At 55.8% G+C, this 20,930-nt stretch overlaps 2 protein-coding genes across 2 annotated transcripts; both read right to left on the bottom strand.

Annotated features, from left to right (window-relative positions):
- Positions 1-653: 653 nt before the first annotated feature.
- On the bottom strand, positions 654-13,381 carry PIGO (phosphatidylinositol glycan anchor biosynthesis class O). The gene is made up of 11 exons (XM_080362442.1): positions 13,281-13,381; positions 12,227-12,720; positions 10,722-10,865; positions 9,476-9,599; positions 8,246-8,405; positions 7,603-7,776; positions 4,143-5,715; positions 3,051-3,254; positions 2,536-2,738; positions 1,692-1,762; positions 654-1,134 (listed from the first exon to the last, which is right to left on the bottom strand). The coding sequence occupies exons 2-11, from the start codon at positions 12,717-12,719 to the stop codon at positions 1,014-1,016; spliced, it is 3,267 nt and encodes a 1,088-aa protein (XP_080218568.1). The 5' UTR covers position 12,720; positions 13,281-13,381; the 3' UTR covers positions 654-1,013.
- Positions 13,382-13,574: 193 nt separating this feature from the next.
- On the bottom strand, positions 13,575-20,315 carry STOML2 (stomatin like 2). The gene is made up of 10 exons (XM_080362391.1): positions 20,256-20,315; positions 17,990-18,142; positions 17,544-17,643; positions 16,816-16,874; positions 16,369-16,470; positions 15,401-15,535; positions 14,698-14,842; positions 14,303-14,382; positions 13,949-14,077; positions 13,575-13,839 (listed from the first exon to the last, which is right to left on the bottom strand). Exons 1-10 carry the CDS (start codon positions 20,304-20,306, stop codon positions 13,708-13,710), a joined length of 1,086 nt encoding a protein of 361 aa, XP_080218517.1. The 5' UTR covers positions 20,307-20,315; the 3' UTR covers positions 13,575-13,707.
- Between the last annotated feature and the right edge of the window lie 615 nt (positions 20,316-20,930).

Below are 20,930 nucleotides of genomic sequence, written 5' to 3'. Positions count from 1 at the left end.
CAGGGCTTTTGGGCAGCTGTTCCCCGGTGCTGGAGCTCTGACCACGGACACTCTCGCCGTGGGACAGCTACTCCATAATGCCCCTCTCCTCCATACAGGGATGAGCCAATGTTCTATCACTACATCAACTTAACTGTTCACCATCAACAGCCAGCATCTGGGTGCAGGTACTTAGGAAGAGATCGGGAGCCCTGGCTGCTACAGCCCAGTCCACGAGGACAGCGACAGGCGGAGACCACAAGTGGAGAGCTCTTGGTCATGGACACAGTTCTCCCTGCTACCACTCCAACAAGCTAAGCCTGCTTCAGCCTCAATGAGGCTGCCCAGCCTCCTCTCCTTCACATGGGGGTCCTTCACAGGGCTGAGGAAGACCAGGAAAAGGGGAGTGAGTGTAGGGCAGGAGGGGCCTTGCTACAGAGCAACCAACTGGCTTTACAGAGGAGCAGCTGCCACTGAGACCCTGGGAACCATCTGCATGAGTAATCATGTGCACTTTTGATTCCAGCATGAAAACTGAGCACATGAAGAGCAGCGGTGGCTGCAGGGCCTTCCTTCTCATCTCTCCCTTCCTTTCCCTCCTCAGCAGGCCCCTGACCACAAGTCACTGTCTCTGCACAGGCAAGGTGACACCCTGCTGGCCACCGAAGCTGACCAGCTGCACAGTGGGGATAGTTGTCAGGAGAGCAGCAGGGAGACCCCCAGTTGGTATTTCTCCAGAGGAACACTTCAGGACTCTTGCTTCTTGGTCTGCTGCAGCAGAGTCCTCCTGCTGCCAAGAAATGCCCAGCGAGAGCTCTGATCTCCCCTGCTGAGAAACAGCACTGCAAGGAGCGGGGAACAGTTGGCTCTGGTCCTTCTGTGCAGCGCTGAGGCAGGGAGCTGGGGATGACTCCTGACTGCTGCCGGCAGGCACTCGTTGCTGGTGGCTCATGTGTCCCTCCCAGCTCCAGGGAGGCAGGGAGACAACCACAGCCTTGGCCGACGAGCAGGTCAGGTTCCCCACACCACCGCCACTACCTGAGCTGAAGGTGGCTGAACCAGGTGCTGACGGCACAGTCCACACGCATCACCAGGGAGATCCCCAGCAGGAGACAGATGCTGCTCACCATGAAGCCCAGAGACTCAAAGAGGAACCTGCAGGCACAACAGAGGCAGTAAGGATCTCAGAGCAACCACGCCTGCAAGAACAGGCTGCTGCCCTCACTCCCGGCAGACTGAATTCCTAAAACCTGAATTACATTCACTCGCCAGCAGTTGCTGCCTGCAACCTGGGAGCCAAGCATGCCTCTGCTTTAGAGGCTGTTCAGGACAACAACCAGTTAGGACTTTGAATCTCCCACAGGCTGAGGCCGCCCCACACTTCTACTGGCCCCAGAATTTGTTAGTTTAGCATTTCTGGGCTTAAGATTTCTGGTCTGATATCTCTACCTTTGACTCTCTGCCCCGAATATTCTTAGCTTCCAGGTGAGTTCTGTGTGTCCTTGGAAATAGAGAAATTTCCAGGCACTAGTTCAAGTCCAGCTTTTGATCTTGAAGCAGGAATTAGTTAAGGAGAGTCCTACAGCCTCTGCTAGGTAAGAAGTCAGAAGATTGATCACAGGGTCTCTTCCAACATTACTGTCTACGAACCCTAGTCAAGATGTCAGGCATACGAGCCCTAACACAGCATCAAAGCAACTCCTGGGACTTACTTTGGGGCAAAGACCTTCCAGACCATGAGGTGCCTCCTGAGGATCATAGCTGCACAAACACAGGCCAGAAGCTGTGGGTGAGATCAGGAAAAACAAGTTACAAGTGACTCTGGAGAGACCTCCTGGACACTAGGCTCACATTTGAAGGTGGTACCAAACTGCACACACCTGAGAGGCTGGCACAGCACACACCAGGAATCAGCATCCCAGACGATTCCCTTCCATCATGTCCTCATGTCAGTGAAGGCAAACAGCTCAGGGTACATACAGGCCCTCCAAGGCACAGGGGAGGGCTCACACTGTGCCTAATCTGACCTAATATTCCACTGAGAGAGACAATTGCTCTCCTGTTACAGGGCCTGCCTCCTCCCATCCACTGTCTCTGGTCTGACCACACAAGAGAAGGATTTGAAGGGCTAAACCCCAGAAAGCTATTCACTTCTTTCATGGGATTAAATTCCTGGTGTTTAGCTCCCTGTATCACGACAGCACAGGGTCAGATGAGAACCAGAGCTGATGGAATATAGACGGGCATGGTCAAGAGGAGCAGGATCACAATCCTGCAGTTTCTGAACAGATATTGCCACTCTGGGCAGATGGGTACAAAAAGCAGCCTGATCTGTACTGTGGCTTCCAGACCAGAAACCTTCCCAAAGCACAGAGGAAATGGCGTGGTGATAGGAGAACCTGTGCAGCTGCTCTTCTACCTGCAACCAGATAAATCAACCCTGGACCTGACTATGCCCTGGCTAATGACTTTATCTCATCAGAGTGCCCCATCATTCTCACAGTAACCCATTTTCCTCTTGGACAGCGCCCACAGCCATCCTCGCTCTGTCCATACCTGTGTCCCAAGGACAAAGAGGTACTTCAGCCCCAGCTGCAGCAGTGCAGTGGAGAACTTCTCCGGGGACTCCCGCAGCCTCATCTCCATCATGTGCTCCTCCACCTCCTGCAGCTCTTCCCGGGGCTCCTTCTTGGGCTTCTTCCTCTGTGAGCCGGGCATCTCACACACAAAGGGCCAAAGCAGGAGCAGAGGGCAGCCAACTACCTCAAGGACAAAGACACATGAAGTTACTGGAGCCCAGGAGGTGAGGAACAGTTTAGGTTCACACCATCATGCCCTGGATGTGCAGGAGGCGCATACTCCAGCTCCAGTTTGCTGGTCAGCCACAACTGCATGGAACGCTGCAGGCCATGGGCAGCTCTGTGGCCTCAGAAAGGGACAGCAAGAACACTGTTGTTCAGCTGGTGCCATAGCCTTCATCACCTCCTGCTCAGCCTACAAGCCTCCAGACAAGGCAAAGCAGCTGAGCCATATCTGCTCAAGCTCAACAGCCCAGGAAGAAACTGATTTACCTGCAAAGAGGATATGGGAGGCAAAGGTGTTGGCGCCCACGAGGACAGCGGGAAGGACGTTTGTGCTGTGGTCAAGGTGGAAGCCCACAAAGGCAGCATTCCAGTGGATGGCCGGGAAGATAGGCTGGTGGCCTGTGGAATAGAAGAACTGGGAAGCAGCAAGGAGCCAGGAGATGACTGCATACCAGGGCACTGAAAAAGGCTCTGAGAGACAAAAAAAAAAAATTAAAAAAGACTGAGAGATCAGCATCGAGGAACAAGACAGATCCAAGGTCAAAAAAAGCCTGTTGATTTTTATTCCAGGTTCCCATTCCACAGTCTCTGCTTCAGAGACAGAAACCAGACAGGGTCCCACCACAGATACAGTGAGGGGCCAGGCAACCCCTCTGCTGCCTGTCCTGCTACTGGACTCCCTCAGCAGATGTGAGGTCTGGCGGCTGCTCACACCCTGGGAAGATGGAATGGGTGTAGAGCCTCCTTCTCTGACACAAGGGACTTGTCCTCCTCCCACATTACATCCCTGCTGCATGCATCTCTCTTCTACTAGAGGATTTACACAGCTTTAAAAAAGCTGGAGAAGGCTCAGCCTGGAGAAGAGAATGCTCTGGGGAGACCTTATTGTGGCCTTTCAGTACTTCAAAGGGGCTGATAAGAAAGGTGGGGACAGACTTTTTAGCAGGGCCTTTTATAATAGGACAAAGGGTAATGGTTTTAAACTAAAAGAAGGGAGATTCAGGCCAGACATAAAGGAGAAATTTTTTACATTGAGGGTGGTGACACACTGGACCAGGCTGCCCAGAGAGGTGGTTGATGCCCCATCCCTGGAGACATCTAAAGCCAGGCTGGACGGGGCTCTGAGCAACCTGATCTAGTTGCAGATGTCCCTGCTCATTGCAGGGGGGTTGGACTAGACGTCCTTTGAAGGTCACTTCCAACACAAACTATTCTATGATTCTATGATCCCGTGAGGATCCGTGCACCACCGTTCTCCAAGAGCAGAGACTGGGCCCTGCCTGTCCCACCAGAAAGAAAACAACGTCGCTGCAGATAAGGTCACACCTCCAGAGGATGCTCTACTGAGCTCTGACTCACCAGCATCTCCAGCAAGGCCTCTGGCACGTGTGTGGATGTGCAGCAGCACGAAGGCCTCCAGGAAGAGGAGAAGGAAGGCGAGACTCAGCCGCTCGCTGTGCAGAAGCATCAGCAGGAAGCCCAGCAGAGTGAGTGCTATGACCAGGGCTGCGGAGTACACGCTGCCCAGCCCGTAGGCTGCAACAGTGGCCTTGGTGCTGGCCCGCTCCAGGCGGCTCTTCTGAGACTCCTGCATCCTCTTGTAGATCTGAGGGATGACGTGGAGGAAGTCGACTTCAGAGCTGGGAACCCCCAGGTAGGGAGTGACGATGGATCCCGCCGACTCCCGTGTGTCCTTGGCGAACACCGTCATGGGATTGCACAGCAGGAGCAGCAGCCCCACAGATGCCAGTCCATAGACAGCCCACGGAAAGGCAACAACTGCCACCTGCACCAGCTCCTGCAGCTTGCCCAGAGAGTCATCAGCGCTGGAGGCAACAGCCCAGTAGCAGGCGATGCACAGGACCACCAGTGGGAACCCCCAGCGCACAAAGAGCACGAGAGGGTCTGAGCTGTTCAGATTGCCATAGTGTCGCAGCCAGCTCCGCACTGCATAGACCAGCCCAGCCAGCAAGGCCACGCACAGGAGGTAGAAGAGGTTCTTGGCCCGTGTGTTTCTCAGGCTGGCAAGGGGGGAGAGGAAAAGAGAGGGCCGGCACTGCTGGATTTCTTCACGGCACTGGTGGAAGAAACCAGAGAGGCGCATGCAGAACAGGAGCACCGCCACAAGGCACAGCAGGTACCAGATCTCTCGCCGGTAAGAAGAAAAGCCCAGGAGCTGCTGCTTGGGGCCTTCTGGCACAGTCAGGCGACCATCCCAGTGGAGCTTCCCCACCAGTAACATCACCAGTGAGGCCAGCAAGAATGGGGCCACCCGTGCCTCGGCCACCACAAAGCTATCAGAGAACATTGCTCCGCAGCGGAAGAGCAGAATGCCCATGGGGAAGGCCAGCCCCAGCCACGCTCGCAGCCTCTGCCTCAGGCCAACGCTGGCCAAGGGCGGCTGACCGCCCGCCAAACGGGCTCGCTTGGGATACCCGCCCCACCAGTGCCAGAAAAATCCCAGCTGGGAAGCTGCGGCTGCCCATGATGACACCAGGAGCAGATCCAGCCCCTCCTGGGTAAACACATGGGCCAGCCCAAGCAAAAAAACCACCACCAGGCCCCAAAGCAGTGGGTACAGGAGGCAGCTGCGATAGAAAGAGTCCGACACTGCAGCCAGCTCTGAGGCCACGTAGCAGAGCAAGCACGAAGCAGCGATGAGGGTGCAGCCCCCCACCATCCGCAGGGGCTGGAAGCGGGCCCAGGACTGGGTGCACACAGCCCGTGCCTCCCGCAGGTAGAGTTGGAAGCGACCGATGAGGTTCCTCAGCCTGGACTCCAGCTCTGGAGGCACCGGCGTCGTCCCCTGCACCTGGATGAGGAGCTGAGTGTGCTCCTCCACGGCACTGGAGAAGAGATCCTGCAGGCGCTGGAGCTGCTCTGCCGGCAGGTCCTGAGCCACCAGTGAGTATGAGCGCAGGAAGCGGTCCACCTACAGAAGAGGGGACACGGGGTCACACAGTTGCACTGGGACCACTGGGAACAGAAGTCACTGTTGTCTTCCTCACTCAGCCCCTTCAGAATGGAAACAGGCCCAATCTGCCAAACCCCTCCAGGAGAGACCCATCCCCAGTTGCATCATCCAGGGCTGGTCACCCAAATTCAGGATGTGACTGGCAGGAAATACAACCCTTCTGCCAAAAGGACATGTCTCTCAAGTGATATATCCACCCCAACAGTCATACGGACTCCTCTTGGTTCTTGACCAGCAGATGTACCTTTGGTAACGCTGTGCATCACTAAGGACTTTTATATAGAGTATTTGGAAACAATTAGGCAAAGGTCCTCCAGAAGTGCAAGTCATTACCAGCTATTAATTTGCACTTGATGTTGACTTTTACATTTTTTGTCTGAGGACAGACATCAAATTAAAGAGCTTATAGTGGATCAAATCAAACTGCTCCGTCTAAATAGATCTCATTCTGCTTCCTACGTCAAGAGCACAGGAACAGAGGCAGCTATGATCCCAAAGTCATACAAAAAGTCTCACAAGGGCCTTACCAGGGCAGGGTACCTACACAAACACCCAGCTGCTGTAGATCTGCTCAAGCCCTGAAACACACCAATACCCTCACATGTCTTATAGCTGCCTCAGGGCTCAGGCAGAGTCAGCCAGCGCCTGCAAACACATGCACCAGCTCCCTCCCAGGCCTGCATGACACCCCTGGCATGCAAAAGCTTCTTCAACACCATGATCGAGCCACAGGCAAATGATTGCAAATATTTAAATAAGTAGGACTGGATAATGCTAACTCCCAACAGATGATGGTCGATACACTCGGTGACTGATGAACAGTAATGCACACTATCACCTTCATAGAGCAGCAGAGTGCTTTGTCTTTTAAACACACAGCAAAGAGGCTGAACACTTCTGCCATCCCATCAGCAGCGCTATCCTCCCCAGCTCCTCACTGATCTGCACCAGTGGCCTCCAGCTGGCACATCTCAGGTTGCTTCTAGGCATCCGGCCCCTGGTCTGGTTTGGCTTCTTCCCTGAGAAACCCAGGTGTTCACCTGGGAGCTGGATGGGGGAGTTAGTTGTGTCCTCCCAGCAATCCTGGGGTCCCCCAAAGGCAGGCTGGCACTTCATTAAGACACGTGCCTTGTAATACGTGCAGCAAATCTGGTTCTGTAGCATGCCAAGAGCCACAACCAACAGCTCTCATCCTCCATAGAGGCTCTGGCTTGCTCCATTGCCTGGGCTTATTTTACGTCTGGTATTGCCATTTTTGTTCAAATTTTGTTACTCAGCTGTTGAGGTTACATATTTTGTTGCACTTGGTGTAAACTGTTCCTTCTCTACCTCACTTTATTGTTACCTGTTACACAGTATTTATTTTATTTAGTCCTTCGTTACTATTTTCCTTCCATCACTAATTTAGAACAGCTTCTTAGCTAACAGTGTTTCTCCTCCAAAACTGAAGCAGCATCAAAACATACACTTGCACTCTTGAATCTTCACTAATGAAACTTGCCCCGCTTCATTTCCAGCCTCAAAGAACCAGCCTCCCCATCAGTGTCCCCAGTAACGAAATCCACCTCTCACCACCTGGGACTAGGCGTCACCCTGAAGCAGACGCCACCTTCCTGGCCAGTGTTTTACACACCACAGCACTCATCACCAAGCACTAAATGGGTGTCTCTCATTTCTCTTCTGGAAAAACGGCACTGCCTTTTACTGGAGCTAACACTGCAAGGAGGTAACTCTTCAAAGTTCCCCACAAAGATAACACCATGTCACCACCCCACCACCACCAAACAAAAGAGGTTTGTGCTTAAAAAGCCATTCCTTCTCTGTGGTTCAATGGGAACGCTGTACCTGCTTGGCATTGATGTGGTAGACCGAGAGCTGCTGTAGGGCTGCAGACACAGTGTCACCGTCCCCAGAGAACAGCTCAGCCATCACTTCCCCAATGTTACTGTAGGGGATGGGCACACCCAGCAGCAAGGCCACGGTGGGCACCAGGTTCACCTGGGGTACGGCCTCAGGCTCCTGAAGAGATGGGGAGGAATCAGAAATTCGGAAAGAACACAGCAATCGTGGCTTTTCACTCAGGCTAGAGGACGGTGGGGAAGACATTCCTCTTCATAGGGGAATCTGGGGAAGCCAGGAAGAGGAAAAACACAGCAAAAGGCAGAGGCACAGCTTGGCTCCCCCTGAGCGCCCTGCAGAGGAATGAGGTGGCTGCTGGGAGCTGCAGGTCCTTGGGTCTGGCCCCCGCGGCCTGGCAGCTCCCCTGGCCCCACTCAGACACCCCTCACAGCTGGAGGGGCCTGAACACGGGTCTCAAACACTTCAGTCACCTGCATCCCATGTCAGCATTTCCATTCTTCCCTTGGGAAAGGTGACAGACTTCCTACCCCTCTAAATCTACACAATCCCATCAAAAGGTTACTTGCTGCAACCCAGGATGCAGTTTTCACCCCAGATGCCATCCCAGGCAGTGAAAGCTGCTTCTCACCTCTGGAGGGCCACTGCCAAACAGGGGTGTTTTGCTGTACACAAACAAAGCTGCATTCACTTCCTTCTCGCTGTCGCCACCATGGTCTCCGGTCTCTGTCATGCCGTGGTCCCCAGCCACCAGAAGAAGGGTGTCATTCCTCAGGTGATCCACCAAGGACCTGCCATCAGGATAAAGAAGGTCAACTCCTACTTTGTCAGGGCCCAAACAGCCCAGGTGGGAGAGGACATGTCCTCACCAAGCCTGCATGCACCACAGAGGCGAAACCCACAAAAGGGTAGGAGCAAAACTAAGTGCTGATGCAGAGCTGTAACAACTGTGCCAGGTACCAGGGCAACGGATGTTTTAAAACCAAACTGAAAATTCAGAGCCCTGAGACACAGTGGATTGACCTTAGGTCTGCAGGCAACCGTAGCTGGTTCCTCAGTGCCTCAGGGATCTTGACAAAATACAATTCAAAAGGACCAAATTTTAGACAACTTGTATTTGGGTCTTGTATCATGCTGCATGAGCAACCTCCTACTTTTAAGGAAAAAAAAAGGGATTCGTCCCTGCCATGATATATACCACGCTCTCAGATGCAACAGGGCAAGTGACCCACTCCTTCCACATACTAAAGCAGTCTTAAGAGTCAAAAGCTGCAGCATTTCAGTCTGAGGCATGGCTGCGTGATCAGGATGGCTGGATTCCATTCTGCCCTCTGACATGAAGGCATAACTCACGGGCCTGCCCAGCAAAGGCAGCATTCCCTAGCCAGTGCTCTCCACGTGCTTTTCAAACATCAGCAACATCTCAGTGTGACAATGTTCATTTTAAAGACGGAGAGAGTGAGGCTCAACTGTACCCAAGCTGCACAGCTTGGTTGAGAACCAAGGCTCCAAGACCTGAGGACAATCTTACTCTGAAACCAAACCTCTTGTGAACATCTCTCTATGCAACTGAGACTGCCTCACCGCTGGAATTTCAGCTGCTGCTGGCCAAAGCCATTCTCCATGGTAACAGGCACAGCAAAGCTTCTTTAATTTTCCAGCTTGCAAGTTTCTCTTCCCTTTCCTCCTTTCCCTGATGGGCAGGACGGGGGTTAACAGGGAGCATCTCCCACACTTTATTGTCCTGCAATAAATGGTGACAGTATTGCTTGTTGCCATCTGCATCTGCCTTGGGAAGATCCCACCAGCCTGGATGACGGAAGAGGTCAGCTGGCAACCCCCCCACTGCCACGCTCATCACCTGAGCATCTCGTTCATCTGTGTGAGCTTCTTAGCCATTTCAGGATGGTCAGGTCCGTGTTTGTGCCCACAGTGGTCCACGCCAAGGAAGTGAGCAATCAGCACATCCCATTCACCACTGTCCACTGCAGAACAAGAGCAGCCTTATCACACACTAGCCTGGGATTCAGGCACGAGCTCTGTGCCTGGATCCAGCCACTGGAGTTTTCTGATTGCTTCTAGAAACTGCTGCTTCTTCCCGTCCTGCCATAGTCAACCCAGCCCTCAAGCAGATTGATGTAGGTGTTAACAGAGGCACACTCTTGGTCTGTGGGTGTCTGGGTGCAACATCGTGGAGAGCTCAATGCCCAGCAGTCGCCCCAGTACCTGTGTTTTTTATCAGCAATCCTCAGGAGAGGAATGGCCCAGTGTCACCCAAGTCACCTTGAAACACCTAACTCAAACTGCTAAAACCTGAGCTAAACCAGGAAGATGCTCAGGAAAAGGAGAACCCAGAACTCCAATCCCCCTCTGGAGGTATTTCAGTTCAGACTCATCAACGTGCCCCTCTGCATCCCACCCAGGACATGGGCCCAGCACACCAGTGCTGTCCCTAGACAAAAAGTTACCCCAGCCTCTCCCCTCTGCTTCAGGACCTCATCACATGAAAGCCAACATATTTGGAGCTGAGTGATGAACTGCAGCTCTCCAACAAGGACATCCTCATGAAAGGCTACTGAACCCCTGATTCAGCTAGATTCATACACAGATTAAAAAAAGAGCAATCCCCTCGGTCCCAGGACCTCAGGAAAGGGTGTGAAATCACCTAAAATTCTCACACCAATCCCACGCTCCACCTTCTTCCCAAGGCTGGCAGCCACTGATGCCTCCCAGTGAACAGCTGCACTGTTGTGTGTTTCCCAGAACACGGTGTCCCTGTCCAGGCAGCCACGTCTCACAGTTAAGCTGCTCCGCCTGGTCCACCCTGGCACTGTATTACTAGGACAAACACAGAAGTCCAACCTTGTCCCATCGAGCTGCACTCCCTCCCGGACAGGGGAAAGGTATTTCCAGAAACAGTTTACAGGCCCCAAAAGCCAGCTTATCTGTGGAAATCCAGCTACGTCAATGTAATCTCCAGACAGCAATGTGTGACTGCCCGGCGCCACTCTGTGACAGAAAAAACTATTCAAACCTACCCCAAACTTACAGCAGGGCCCCCACACAACACAAAGGGTTATCCAGGCTCTGGGAATAGTTCTGCTTACCAGTTGGATAGAGATGCTGCAGGATCCCATTGTCCACAGTGTGAAGATCCTTCACATTAAAAGAAGGGAAGAAATACGAGCGGAAAAACTTCTTGGGGAAGAGTCCTTCCCAAGTGTCATCGCCCATGAAGATCACTCTCCTTCCTGAGTTGACAAGAAAGGAACTAATGAGAGCAGAGAGCCCACCCAAGTCATGATGTTACCCACACTGGTGCAAAGAGCCTGGGCAGATCCAGGTCAGGATCCGGAGCACTGGCTCCACTCCAACCTACGCTCGAAAGTGACCTAAATTAAAATGACCATCTGGTTGTACATGAATTTGAATATGGGGAGTGACCACCTCTGTTCCTAAGCCCACAAGTGGCCCTCCCACCAAATCCACCAGCACAACCTCGCTGTTTATAATTGACCTCTGACACATCACCTCAGCAGAGAGACCTGTGGGTTGAGCAGGCCAGGAAGCAGGTAAGTTCCCACCATCCTGCTGCAGCGCCTGGGAAGGTGCAGCATGAACAGAGAAGCCCTTCCCCAAGGCTCACGACCCCACTGTAAAACACAAGGCTGTACACTGCTGCTGACAGGGGTTGAATACAAGCCGTGAGGCCCAGGCTCCGGCTTTAAACTCAACAGTGGTGGGTCTTCATATGCACGAAAGAGAAGACAACAACTCTGATGCTTCCCACTGCCCTCGCTTTGCATGTTGTGCCTGCCCCCAGTCAGCCCTCCTCATTTCTGCAGAACCTCTCCAGCCTGGGAACGAGAACTGTTTCCTCCAAGGTGCCTGCTCTGGCACAGAGTGACCAGCGTTTTTCACCCCGTATGATCTACTGTGTTTGCCCGCCTTGCTCGCACACAGAGGAGTGGACAACCCAGTCACAGTGCCTTATCCCAGGCACTGGTATTTGTGCGGGCCTGAGTCCCAGAAGGAAATTTCTCTGGGAAACACAAGACTGCGTCCCACCCCCTTTTATCTACTCCACCATCCCACCCTAACAAGCGCTTTGCAGCTGCACTAAGCACACTCCAGCAGCACCAAACCACAAAGAAATTGTGATGAGGTTGCTGCCTACCAGGCGCAGGCAGCAGGCCAGGCACGCTTGCTGCCTGAGCAACAGCCCCACAGCACACCCGGCACCAGCTCCTCCCTCGTCGTGCACCTCATTTGAATGCAAACATGACATGACTGATTGCCCTTGGCTTTGTACAGCCATTGCTGGTGGTGACCTTGTGACAGGCACCACCAGTACAGCCACTTTAGCCTGCTTTCTCTTCATCTTTGAAGATGAAGAACTCATGGTCCCCACCACCTCTTACTCCCAGTACAAGCTGGAAAAACCCTGCCTGTGTGACAGCTCTGTCTGAGACAGCTGTCAGCTCAGTACGGCAAAAGAATCAGCTGACAGGGCGGAGGTTGCACAAGCAGTTCCCTTTGCAGGTACAGAGGAATAAAGCTCCTGCGCGAGTCCTGACCATTGGTTTGCATGACACCACCCCTGCCCACCTACCGTTCTGCACCAGCTGTGCCAGCAGGTTGTCCTCCTGGATCGCATAGGTGGCGAAGTTGCTGCCCACGTCGATGAAGGTGGGCAGCGAGCCGGTAGTGAGGCCCTTGATGCGCTGCATGGTGGCAGTTGGGGGGTCGGCTCGGAAGCGGTACAGGCGGGCATGGCGAGGCTGGGAAGTTGTGAGGTGGTGCAAGAAACTCAGCTTGTTCTCGTAGGGCAGCGGGCTGGCCTTGGCTGGGTTAAAGTGGGCGAACTCGAAACGGAGGGCATCGATGATGACAAGCACGGCCTTGGAAAAGCGCTGGGGTGCCCAACAAGAGCCCGGCGGGAGGCTCTGCCTCTCCCAGAGTGGCGGCACCAGCGGGTCTGAGCAGGAGCTGCTGCTGGGAAGCTCAATCCGGGTGAGCAGGAAGCCGCTCGTGAAGAGCGCGATCCCAGCGAAGAACAGCAAGCAGACCCAGGCCAGGAAGAGCAGCACCGGCCACCGCCGCATCCTGCAGGGAAGGACAGGCCGGCTCAGCACCCCGCACCTGCGCCAGGTGCCACCAGCGCAGGTGCTGCCCTGCGTCCCACACCCGCCTGTCCCCCACCGCCACCCCCGGGGCCGGAACCCCCCCGTACCCAACCCGCCCCGCGGCTCCCAGCGCTGCCCGGCCCCCCCGGCACCCCCAGCCACCACACGGCAGCCCGGGCTGCGGCCTCACACCGCGCCGCCCCTGACCCCCAGCACTCCCCGTCCCCTCAGACCGGGCCCGGCACCCCAACTCCCCTCCGGCTGCCCTCACAGCCCCCCGTCCCTTGTGCCCCCTCAGCACCCCCGTCCCGCTCCCCCAGCCCCGCCGGTCGCCCCGTTCCCGCCCGCCCCACCTGCGGCCGCCGCGACCCGGCGACAGCCGCCCCCGCCGGAAGCGCCCGAGAGCGGCGGCGCAAGGAGCGGCGGGCAGCGGCAGCGCCCCCTGGCGGCGCGGAGGCGCCGAGCTCCCCAAGGGGGAGAGCGGACCGAGAGCGTCCCCCGCTCGGCCGAGGGGCTGTTTTAATTAACTAATTAACTAACCGCCTGAGGCGTTCCTCTCCCTGCTGTGCGCGCTACGACGAGCATGCTGTAGAGAATCCGCCATCACACACCGCAATGGCAGCTACTGGGAGAGCAAAGGGATGATGACAGGAGCTCACGACCCTGGACAGGGACCCTTCTGGGAGAGGGTCCCCCGGGGTAGAATCCTCCCCTGGCTCCTCTTGTGGATCACTGCATGTTCATGAGAGCTCCCTGCAGGAGCCTGTTTAGGAAGCATGGTCCCCATTTGGCAGCAGACAGTGGGGTGACAGGTGGCGCTCCCAAGTGCCAGGGGACGTGCTGCAGCAGCACCGGTACCATTTATTACATGATTTAAATCCAAATACAAAATAAGGAACAAGGGAAGAAGGAGAGCGTCTGCCCAGGGAGGTCGGCAGGCCGCAGGTGCGGGATCCCTCCAGCCCCGCTAGCTGGAACTGGCCTGTTCTGCCTTGAGCGCCTCCGCGGCGGGAGGCTGGGGGTCCGTGTGGGCTGGGGGCACCTTGTCCTCCGTCTTCACAGGTTGGGGCTTGGTCAGCGTGCTGTAGATGCCCAGGGCCTAGAGGGCACGAGAGGGCCATGAGGAAAGAGAGGAGAGGGCCAGGCCCCACCAGGCTGCCACCTTCACCTCCCCCAGCGAGAGACGGGATCCCTCCAACCACACCGACCTGCGCGACCATGTTGGTGACGTCGCCGGTGTTGGCGGGCAGCAAGATGGTGTTGGAGTCTTTGGCAAGCTTGGAGAAGGCGCTCACATACTGCTCTGCCACGGAGAGAGACGCAGCGGCGCTGCCGTGCTGGGGAGAGAAGGATGAGGCTCAGAAGTGAGACATGTGCCACCAAAAGCTCATCCCTGCCCCCTTCCCCAGCCCACCCTGGCTCTCGGCAGCTCCCATGAAGGCAAAACTCCTCACTCGCTGATGCTGAAGACGCCAAGCAGTGTCTGGGAGAAAGCCAGGTGCCACCCCGGCTGTGGTTTCACCTCACCAAAGCTGTCTCTGCCCCAAGGAACCACCACTCACCTGCTGTGCCAGAGCAGCTGCCAGGAGCTGAATAGCCTCCGCCTTGGCCTTGGCCTTGACCAGCACTGCATTGGCTTCTCCTGCAACAGACCGCAGCAGAACATCCATCAGAACTGTGACAAAACACTTTTAAGGAGTGAATCAGGACAATATCAAGGAGCAAATCAAGGCAGTTTCACACATGCAAAGCCTCCTCTTCCCCATCAGCAGGATGGTGACACTCCTGCCACACACCTCCTGTCACTGGAGCTCAGTCCGTGGCCCCAGTAGGGAAGGATCAGCGTGGCTGAGGAAGCCTGGCCCACAGTGATGTGGTCTCTCACTGGGAGCAGCACCCCACAGCACAGAGGGCGACAGATCCCCCAAGCCCCATGTGTCCTAGCCCAAGGCACTACCAGCAGCTTTGTTGATTTGTTCGGCCTTCTGAGCTTCTGATGCCAAGATCTGGGCCTGCTTCTGCCCCTCAGCCACGTTGATCGCCGATTCCCGTGTCCCCTCCGACTCCAGCACCATCGCGCGCTTCCGTCGCTCTGCCTCCACCTGCAAACACAGGTCAGACACCAGCCTGACACGGCTGCGCCGAGGAAATCCCATCCATGGGGTGAGCACAGCAAGGACACACTTCTAAGTCCCGCCTGGGCAAATGTGGCTTAGCAAAGGATGAGCACACAGGTATGAAAAACCAAGCGATCCTTGGTGGGGGCTGGTTCTGCTCCTCAGGCTGCAAAGCCCCCCACAGCCTCATTCACACCTAACCAGGCAGGCGCATCCCCCTCCCACCCTACCAGCCCAGCGGAGATTCAGCACCCGGCTTTTCTCAAAGGGAGACCTTCAGCTGTAGGATTTGCTTCCTACAGAACCCAGCAGGGATTTGAGAGAGAGCTGGCAGGTCTTGCCTGTACCAGGCAGGAGCCACCACCATCACTGAAATAAGGAGGGGAATTATTGATTCAATAACTGTATGTTTGCAGCCAAAGTACCAAAGGGCGTCCCTCGCCGCAAGAAGGGCCGGTGCTGCCAGTTCTGGACAGGTAACATGAACAGCGCAGAAAGGGAAACTTCCCTCTTGTTCCAGACTGCCCTGCCAAAGAACCAAACCTGCATCTGCATGGATTCCTTCACGCGCGGGGGCACGTGGATGTCCTTGATCTCGTAGCGCAGGCATCGGATGCCCCAGCAGTCTGAAGCCTGGTTAATTGCATCCACAATGTTGGCGTTGAGGGACTCCCGCTCCTAGGAGGCACAAAACAAATGGCAGAGAGAAAAAAAGAGAGGAGGGTCAGGAGGTGAACAAACATCCCGCTCTCCCACAGGCCAAGGTCAGCCATAAAAACCTATCTCCACAGGCACAAGGCAGGGTCAAGGGCTCCCCACATCTCACAACAGGGTCACTGTCTCCTAGGGAAGGCAGTGCCTCAAACTCAAACTGCTGGGATACAAACATCTGGCATACATCTGGATACTAATATCATCCAGGAATGCCAACGGCTCCTGTTTCTGCCCAGCAAATGCTGCACAATGGTTACAGCACACCCCCCTGCCCCCCCACCAAACCGGGTCAGACAGTACATACATCATTGGGCCTGAGTAAAGAGTAACAGACTCAAGAAAAGCAGCTGAACCAGCTGGGTCTGGGCACATGTGACCCACCACCCTTTCCAACTAACCCAGGGCAGGCTAAAAAATAGCTCCTGTTAAAGACAACTGAAACCAGACCTGTCTCCAAGAATTCACTAATCACAGAATGGTTGTGGTTGGAAGGGACCTCTGGAGATCATCGAGTCCAACCCGCCTGCTAAAGCAGGTTCACCAGAGCAGATCACACAGGAAGGTGTCCAGGTGGGTTTGAATGTCTACAGAGGAGACTTCATAGCCTCCCTGGGCAGCCTGTTCCAGGGCTCTGGCACCCTCAGAGTAAAAAGTTTCTCCTTAATAACAGTTCAACTGAAACAGAAGCCCTCTAAGGAAAAGGGCATTCTGCTGTTAAGCGTATCAGCCTGGCTGCACAGACTGCCCTACGGTTTCCAGAAATGCTGGCAGCTCCAAGATCCACCTCCCAAACTCACCCGGAAGACTCTGTCAAGGGAAAGTTTGCCAAGTTCAGATCTCATGGTGGTCTGGGCCAGCTGGGTCACTGCGTACTCAGGATCTTCCACCCCATAGCTGGCCTGGAGAGCAGGAGCAAAAAACAATGTCGATGGCAGTGCCAAGAGGGACCCTGAACGAGGCAGGGTGGGCAAACACAGCACTAAGACAAAAAACGTGCCACAGACACCTCTGACAAAGAAGAGTCCAGAGACTCAGGACAGATCAGGGTGCTCAGCCCACCCACCCCACAAGATGCAGAGGCCGGGCAGAGGCTGAAGCACACATCCTGGGGAGCAGGGAGCCGGCAGAGCCCGGCCAGCGGTGCCCGAGGGGCTGCCAAGGCAGTACACGCTGCCCAGGCTGGGTGCAGCCACAGAGGCTGAAAGTTTGAGTCCCGCCAAGTGTCAGCGCAGCAGGGATGGTACCTTGTAGGGGTCCATAACCCGCAGGTAGAGCACGCCGTCAATCTGCAGGGTGACGTTATCTGTGGGAGAGAATACCACGTCCTGTTTATGAAGCAGCAAAGACAAAATAGAGCAATCCCCTCCTCTCAACAGAACTCGCAGAGCTGGGCAGGGTCATCCCTTTCCTTCCTGGTGTCAAAAGCACGGCACAGAAGAGGGATTAGCTGAAAGGGACCTCTGTTATCTAAAAGGCTTTGTAAAAATTAGTTCGACGTTCCCCTGAAACACTACATTTTGACGTTTTAATACACAATAAGCCTTAGGTCTCCAGACCAAAACATTTCATACCATAGTTATCTCCATAAAGATTTAAGGGGTAAAGAAGAACAAACAAAAATCTTAGTATTAATACTAGAATTGTGATTAGCTGTCCATTAACCTGATCTGAAACATTTTTTTATAGAACCACAGAGGAAATTTTCAAAGTTCAACATGGGAAAACATCTGCAAAGTGGATTCCTGCCCAGGTGCACTCAACCCAGCAAGAAGGGGCAGCTGCAGCAGTGAGAAGGCAGACGGGACCTCCTGCGGTTCTCCTCCTCACAGAGCCAGGAGCATGGCCAAGCTGGGTCCCCAGGGACTGGGCTGAGCACAGGAGCCTGGGACATTTCTGCTCCTCCCCACACTGTCCCTTGCTCACCCTGGACGCAGGGGAAGGAAATGGACCGGACACAAAAGCTTTTCCGTACCTAAGGTGACAGCCGACTGCTCTGGGACGTTAATGACGATCTCTTTGAGACTCTGCACGTAACGAATCCTATCCAGCAGAGGGATGAGGAAGTTCAGACCCTGGCAAAAGAGTGGGATTAGATGGACGAGCCCTCTAATCCAGAGTTTTCCTCCCACAGACCTCAGCCAGAAAACAGGGAGCTGTGCAAACAAAGACCAAGTACAATGCGGTACACTATGTGCTGCAGACGCTGCAGGTAGAGCAAACATGCAAACACACAGGGGGAACTTAGGTTTCTTAGTGCTTTTAACACCCAAACAATGGAAAATTAGTGTACAAGCAATCAAAAGGATTGTGATCTTGAGGGATAAGCACATCACATGCCAAATCCACGTGCAAAGGACGCGCCTCACTACAGCTTTAGGAACCTGCTGAATCCAGAGGGGGAGAAAAGCGGCTCCTTACAGGCTCGAGGATTCGGTGGAACTTGCCCATCCTCTCTACCACCCAAGCCTCTTGCTGCGGCACAAAGAGCACCCCGATGTTCATGGGCAGGCCGGAGGTCAAGCGGTGCGGCGCTGGGGCGAGCCACGCTGAATGCTTCAACTGCTGGGAGTGCTGCAGAAAGGAAAAGGAAAGGGATAGAGATGGGCTGCCAACACCTTCCGAGCCCAGCCCTGTCCCTGCTCCCCCTTAATAAAGCTGGCAGAGGTGCTTGCCAAGCCACTTTCCACCATTAGCAATATGGCTAACCGGGGAGGTCCCAGTTGACTGCAGGTTGGGAAATGTGGTGCCCATCTACAAGAAGGGCCAGAAGGAGAATCCAAGGAATTACAGGCGTGTCAGTCTGACCTGGGTGCCAGGGAAGGTCATGGAGCAGATCATCCTCAGTGACATCACGTGGCACATGGAAAACAACCAAGCGCTCAGGCCCAGTCAACATGTATTTATGAAAGGCAGGTCCCGCTTGACCAATGTGACCTTCCACAACAAGGTGACCTGCTTAGTAGATGAGGGAAAGGCTGTGGATTTTACGTACTTAGACTTCAGCAAAGTCTTTGACACCGTATCCCACAGCATTCTCCTGGAGAAGCTGCAGCCCATGGCATGGATGGGTGTTCTGCGATGGATAAAGAACTAGTTGGAGGGCTGGGACCAAAGAGTTGTGGTGCATGGAGTCAAATCCAGTTGTTCTGCCAGTCACGAGTGGTGTTCCCCAGGGCCAGTATTTGGGCCAGCTCTGTTTAATCTCTTTGTCAATGATCTGGATGAGGGGATCGAGTGCACTCTCACTAAGTTTGCAGATGTCACCAAATTGGGTGGGAGTGCTGATGTGATGGACAGTAGGAAGGCCATACAGAGGCACCTGGACCAGCTGGATCGTTGGGCTGAGGCCAACTGTATGAGGTTCAACAAGGGCAAGTGCTGGGTCCTGCACTTGGGTCACAACAACCCCAGGCAGCGCTACAGGCTGGGGAAGAGTGGCTGGAAAGTGCCTGGGGGAAAAGGATCTGGGGGTGTTGGTGACAGCAGCTGAACATGGGCCAGCAGTGTGCACAGGTGGCCAAGAAAGCCAACGACATTCTGGCTTGTGTCAGGAATAGTGTGGCCAGCAGGACCAGGGCAGTTATCGTCCCCCTGCACTCAGCACTGGTGAGGCCGCACCTTGAATCCTGTGTTCAGTTTTGGGTCCCTCACTACAGGAAAGACATTGAGGTGCTGGAGAGAGTTCAGAGAAGGGAACAGAGCTGGTGAGGGGTCAGGAGCACAAGTGTGATGAGGAGCAGCTGAGGGAACTGGGGCTGTTTATCCTGGAGTAAAGGAGGCTGAGGGGAGACCTTATCACTGTCTACAGCCACCTGAAAGGAGGTTGGGGTTGGTCTCTTCTCCAAAGTAGCAAGTAATAGAGCAAGAGGAAATGGTCTCAAGTTGTGCCAGGGAAGGCTCAGATTGGATATTAGGAAAAAATGAGGAAAATTAGAAAAAAATTCTTCATGGAAACAGTTGTCATACATTGGAACAGGCTGCCCAGGGAAGAGGTTGAATCACCATCCCTGGAAGTGTTTAAAAGACACGTAGATTAAGTTCTTAGGGACACGGTTTAGAGGTGGTCTTGGTAGTGTTAGCGTAATGGTTGGACTTGATGATCTTCGAGGTCTTCTCTAGCCAAAATGATGCTGTCATTCTGTGACCTGGGATTGCCGCTTGTGTCCCTCACACACCAGGCAGGACCATCACTGACCCCCCACATGCTGAGGGACCAGGGGCTGTCCCCCCGGGGTGAGACCCGGGCCAGGGGGGTGTGAGCACCAGGGTGTGCCCGGTGCCTCAGCCCCACTAGAGCTTCCTGCACGTGTCTCCACACGCCGCGGGGACGGAGCAGAGCGTCCCGGGCAATGAGGGAAAGGACGGCGTGTGGGGTTCCCTCCTGCCCCCCAGCACCGTAACCCGCCCCAGCCCCGGCCGCCTCCTGCCCCCTGGGCCCGTTCCCCCGGCGCTCCCTCACGCCCGTCCCCGCAGCCCCCGGCGCTCCCTCACCCCCAGGCCCGGCTCTCCTAGCCCCGACACCCGGTCCTCCCGCACCCCTCTTCCCAGCTCCCCCCGGCTCCCGCCCCGGTCCAGCTCACCCCACCGCTCCCCACACCCTGTTTCCCCCGACACCCCCACACTGACCCCCCGCCTCCTCCCTCCCCAGGCCCACCAGCCCTGGGTCCCCCGGCCCCGGCCGCACCTGCAGCAGCCCCAGCCCGGCCCGGGCCCGCCGCCCCGCCAGCGCCAGCATCGCGCCGCCGCCGCCCCGGAAGGACTCGGGGAGGCTCCGCCCGTTCCAGGCGCATCGCCCCGGGCGGCCCGTCCCGCCGCGCCGGCCGCGTCCCCCGGTTCCGCCCCGCAGCGCCGGCACCCAGCTGGGGCTCCGAACGGGAGTTTATTGAATCGGAAACAAACACGACAAGTACCGGTACAGCCTCCCCGCCCCCGCCGGGACGCGGCTCGGGGGGCCCCGGGGCACGGCGCTGGACACGGGTGGCGGTGAGGGGAGCGGGACCCCGGTGTGGGTCTGAGCGGGATCCCGCCCCACACTGCGCCGCACGGAGCCTCTGGGCCGCCCTGCGCAGGGGCGAGCGGGACCCCCGCCCTCCCGCCCCGGTGCGGCGGGGCCGGCTCGGACACCCGGGGAGCCGGGACAGCGGCGCGAACGCGGGCGGGGTTCGGTTCGAGCCCGGGAGCCCCGGGGCTGTGCCCGCCCCAGCCTGGGGTGTGGTGGGCTGGGGACCTGTCCGCCTCTGTTCTCCCCATGGCAGGGACGGGCCGGGGCTCCCGCAGCCCGAACCGGCAGCAGGAGCCCGGCAGAGCCCCCGGGGCTGGGCTGATGCAGGCAGGGGACGTGCCAGCTCGTCGTTCCGTG

Source organism: Nesoenas mayeri (genome assembly GCF_963082525.1).
Source record: "Nesoenas mayeri genome assembly, chromosome: Z".
In the NCBI taxonomy this organism is placed as follows: Eukaryota; Metazoa; Chordata; class Aves; order Columbiformes; family Columbidae; genus Nesoenas; species Nesoenas mayeri.
The sequence above is the reverse complement of the archived record's forward strand: the minus strand, read 5'-3'. Positions and strand labels throughout refer to the sequence as shown.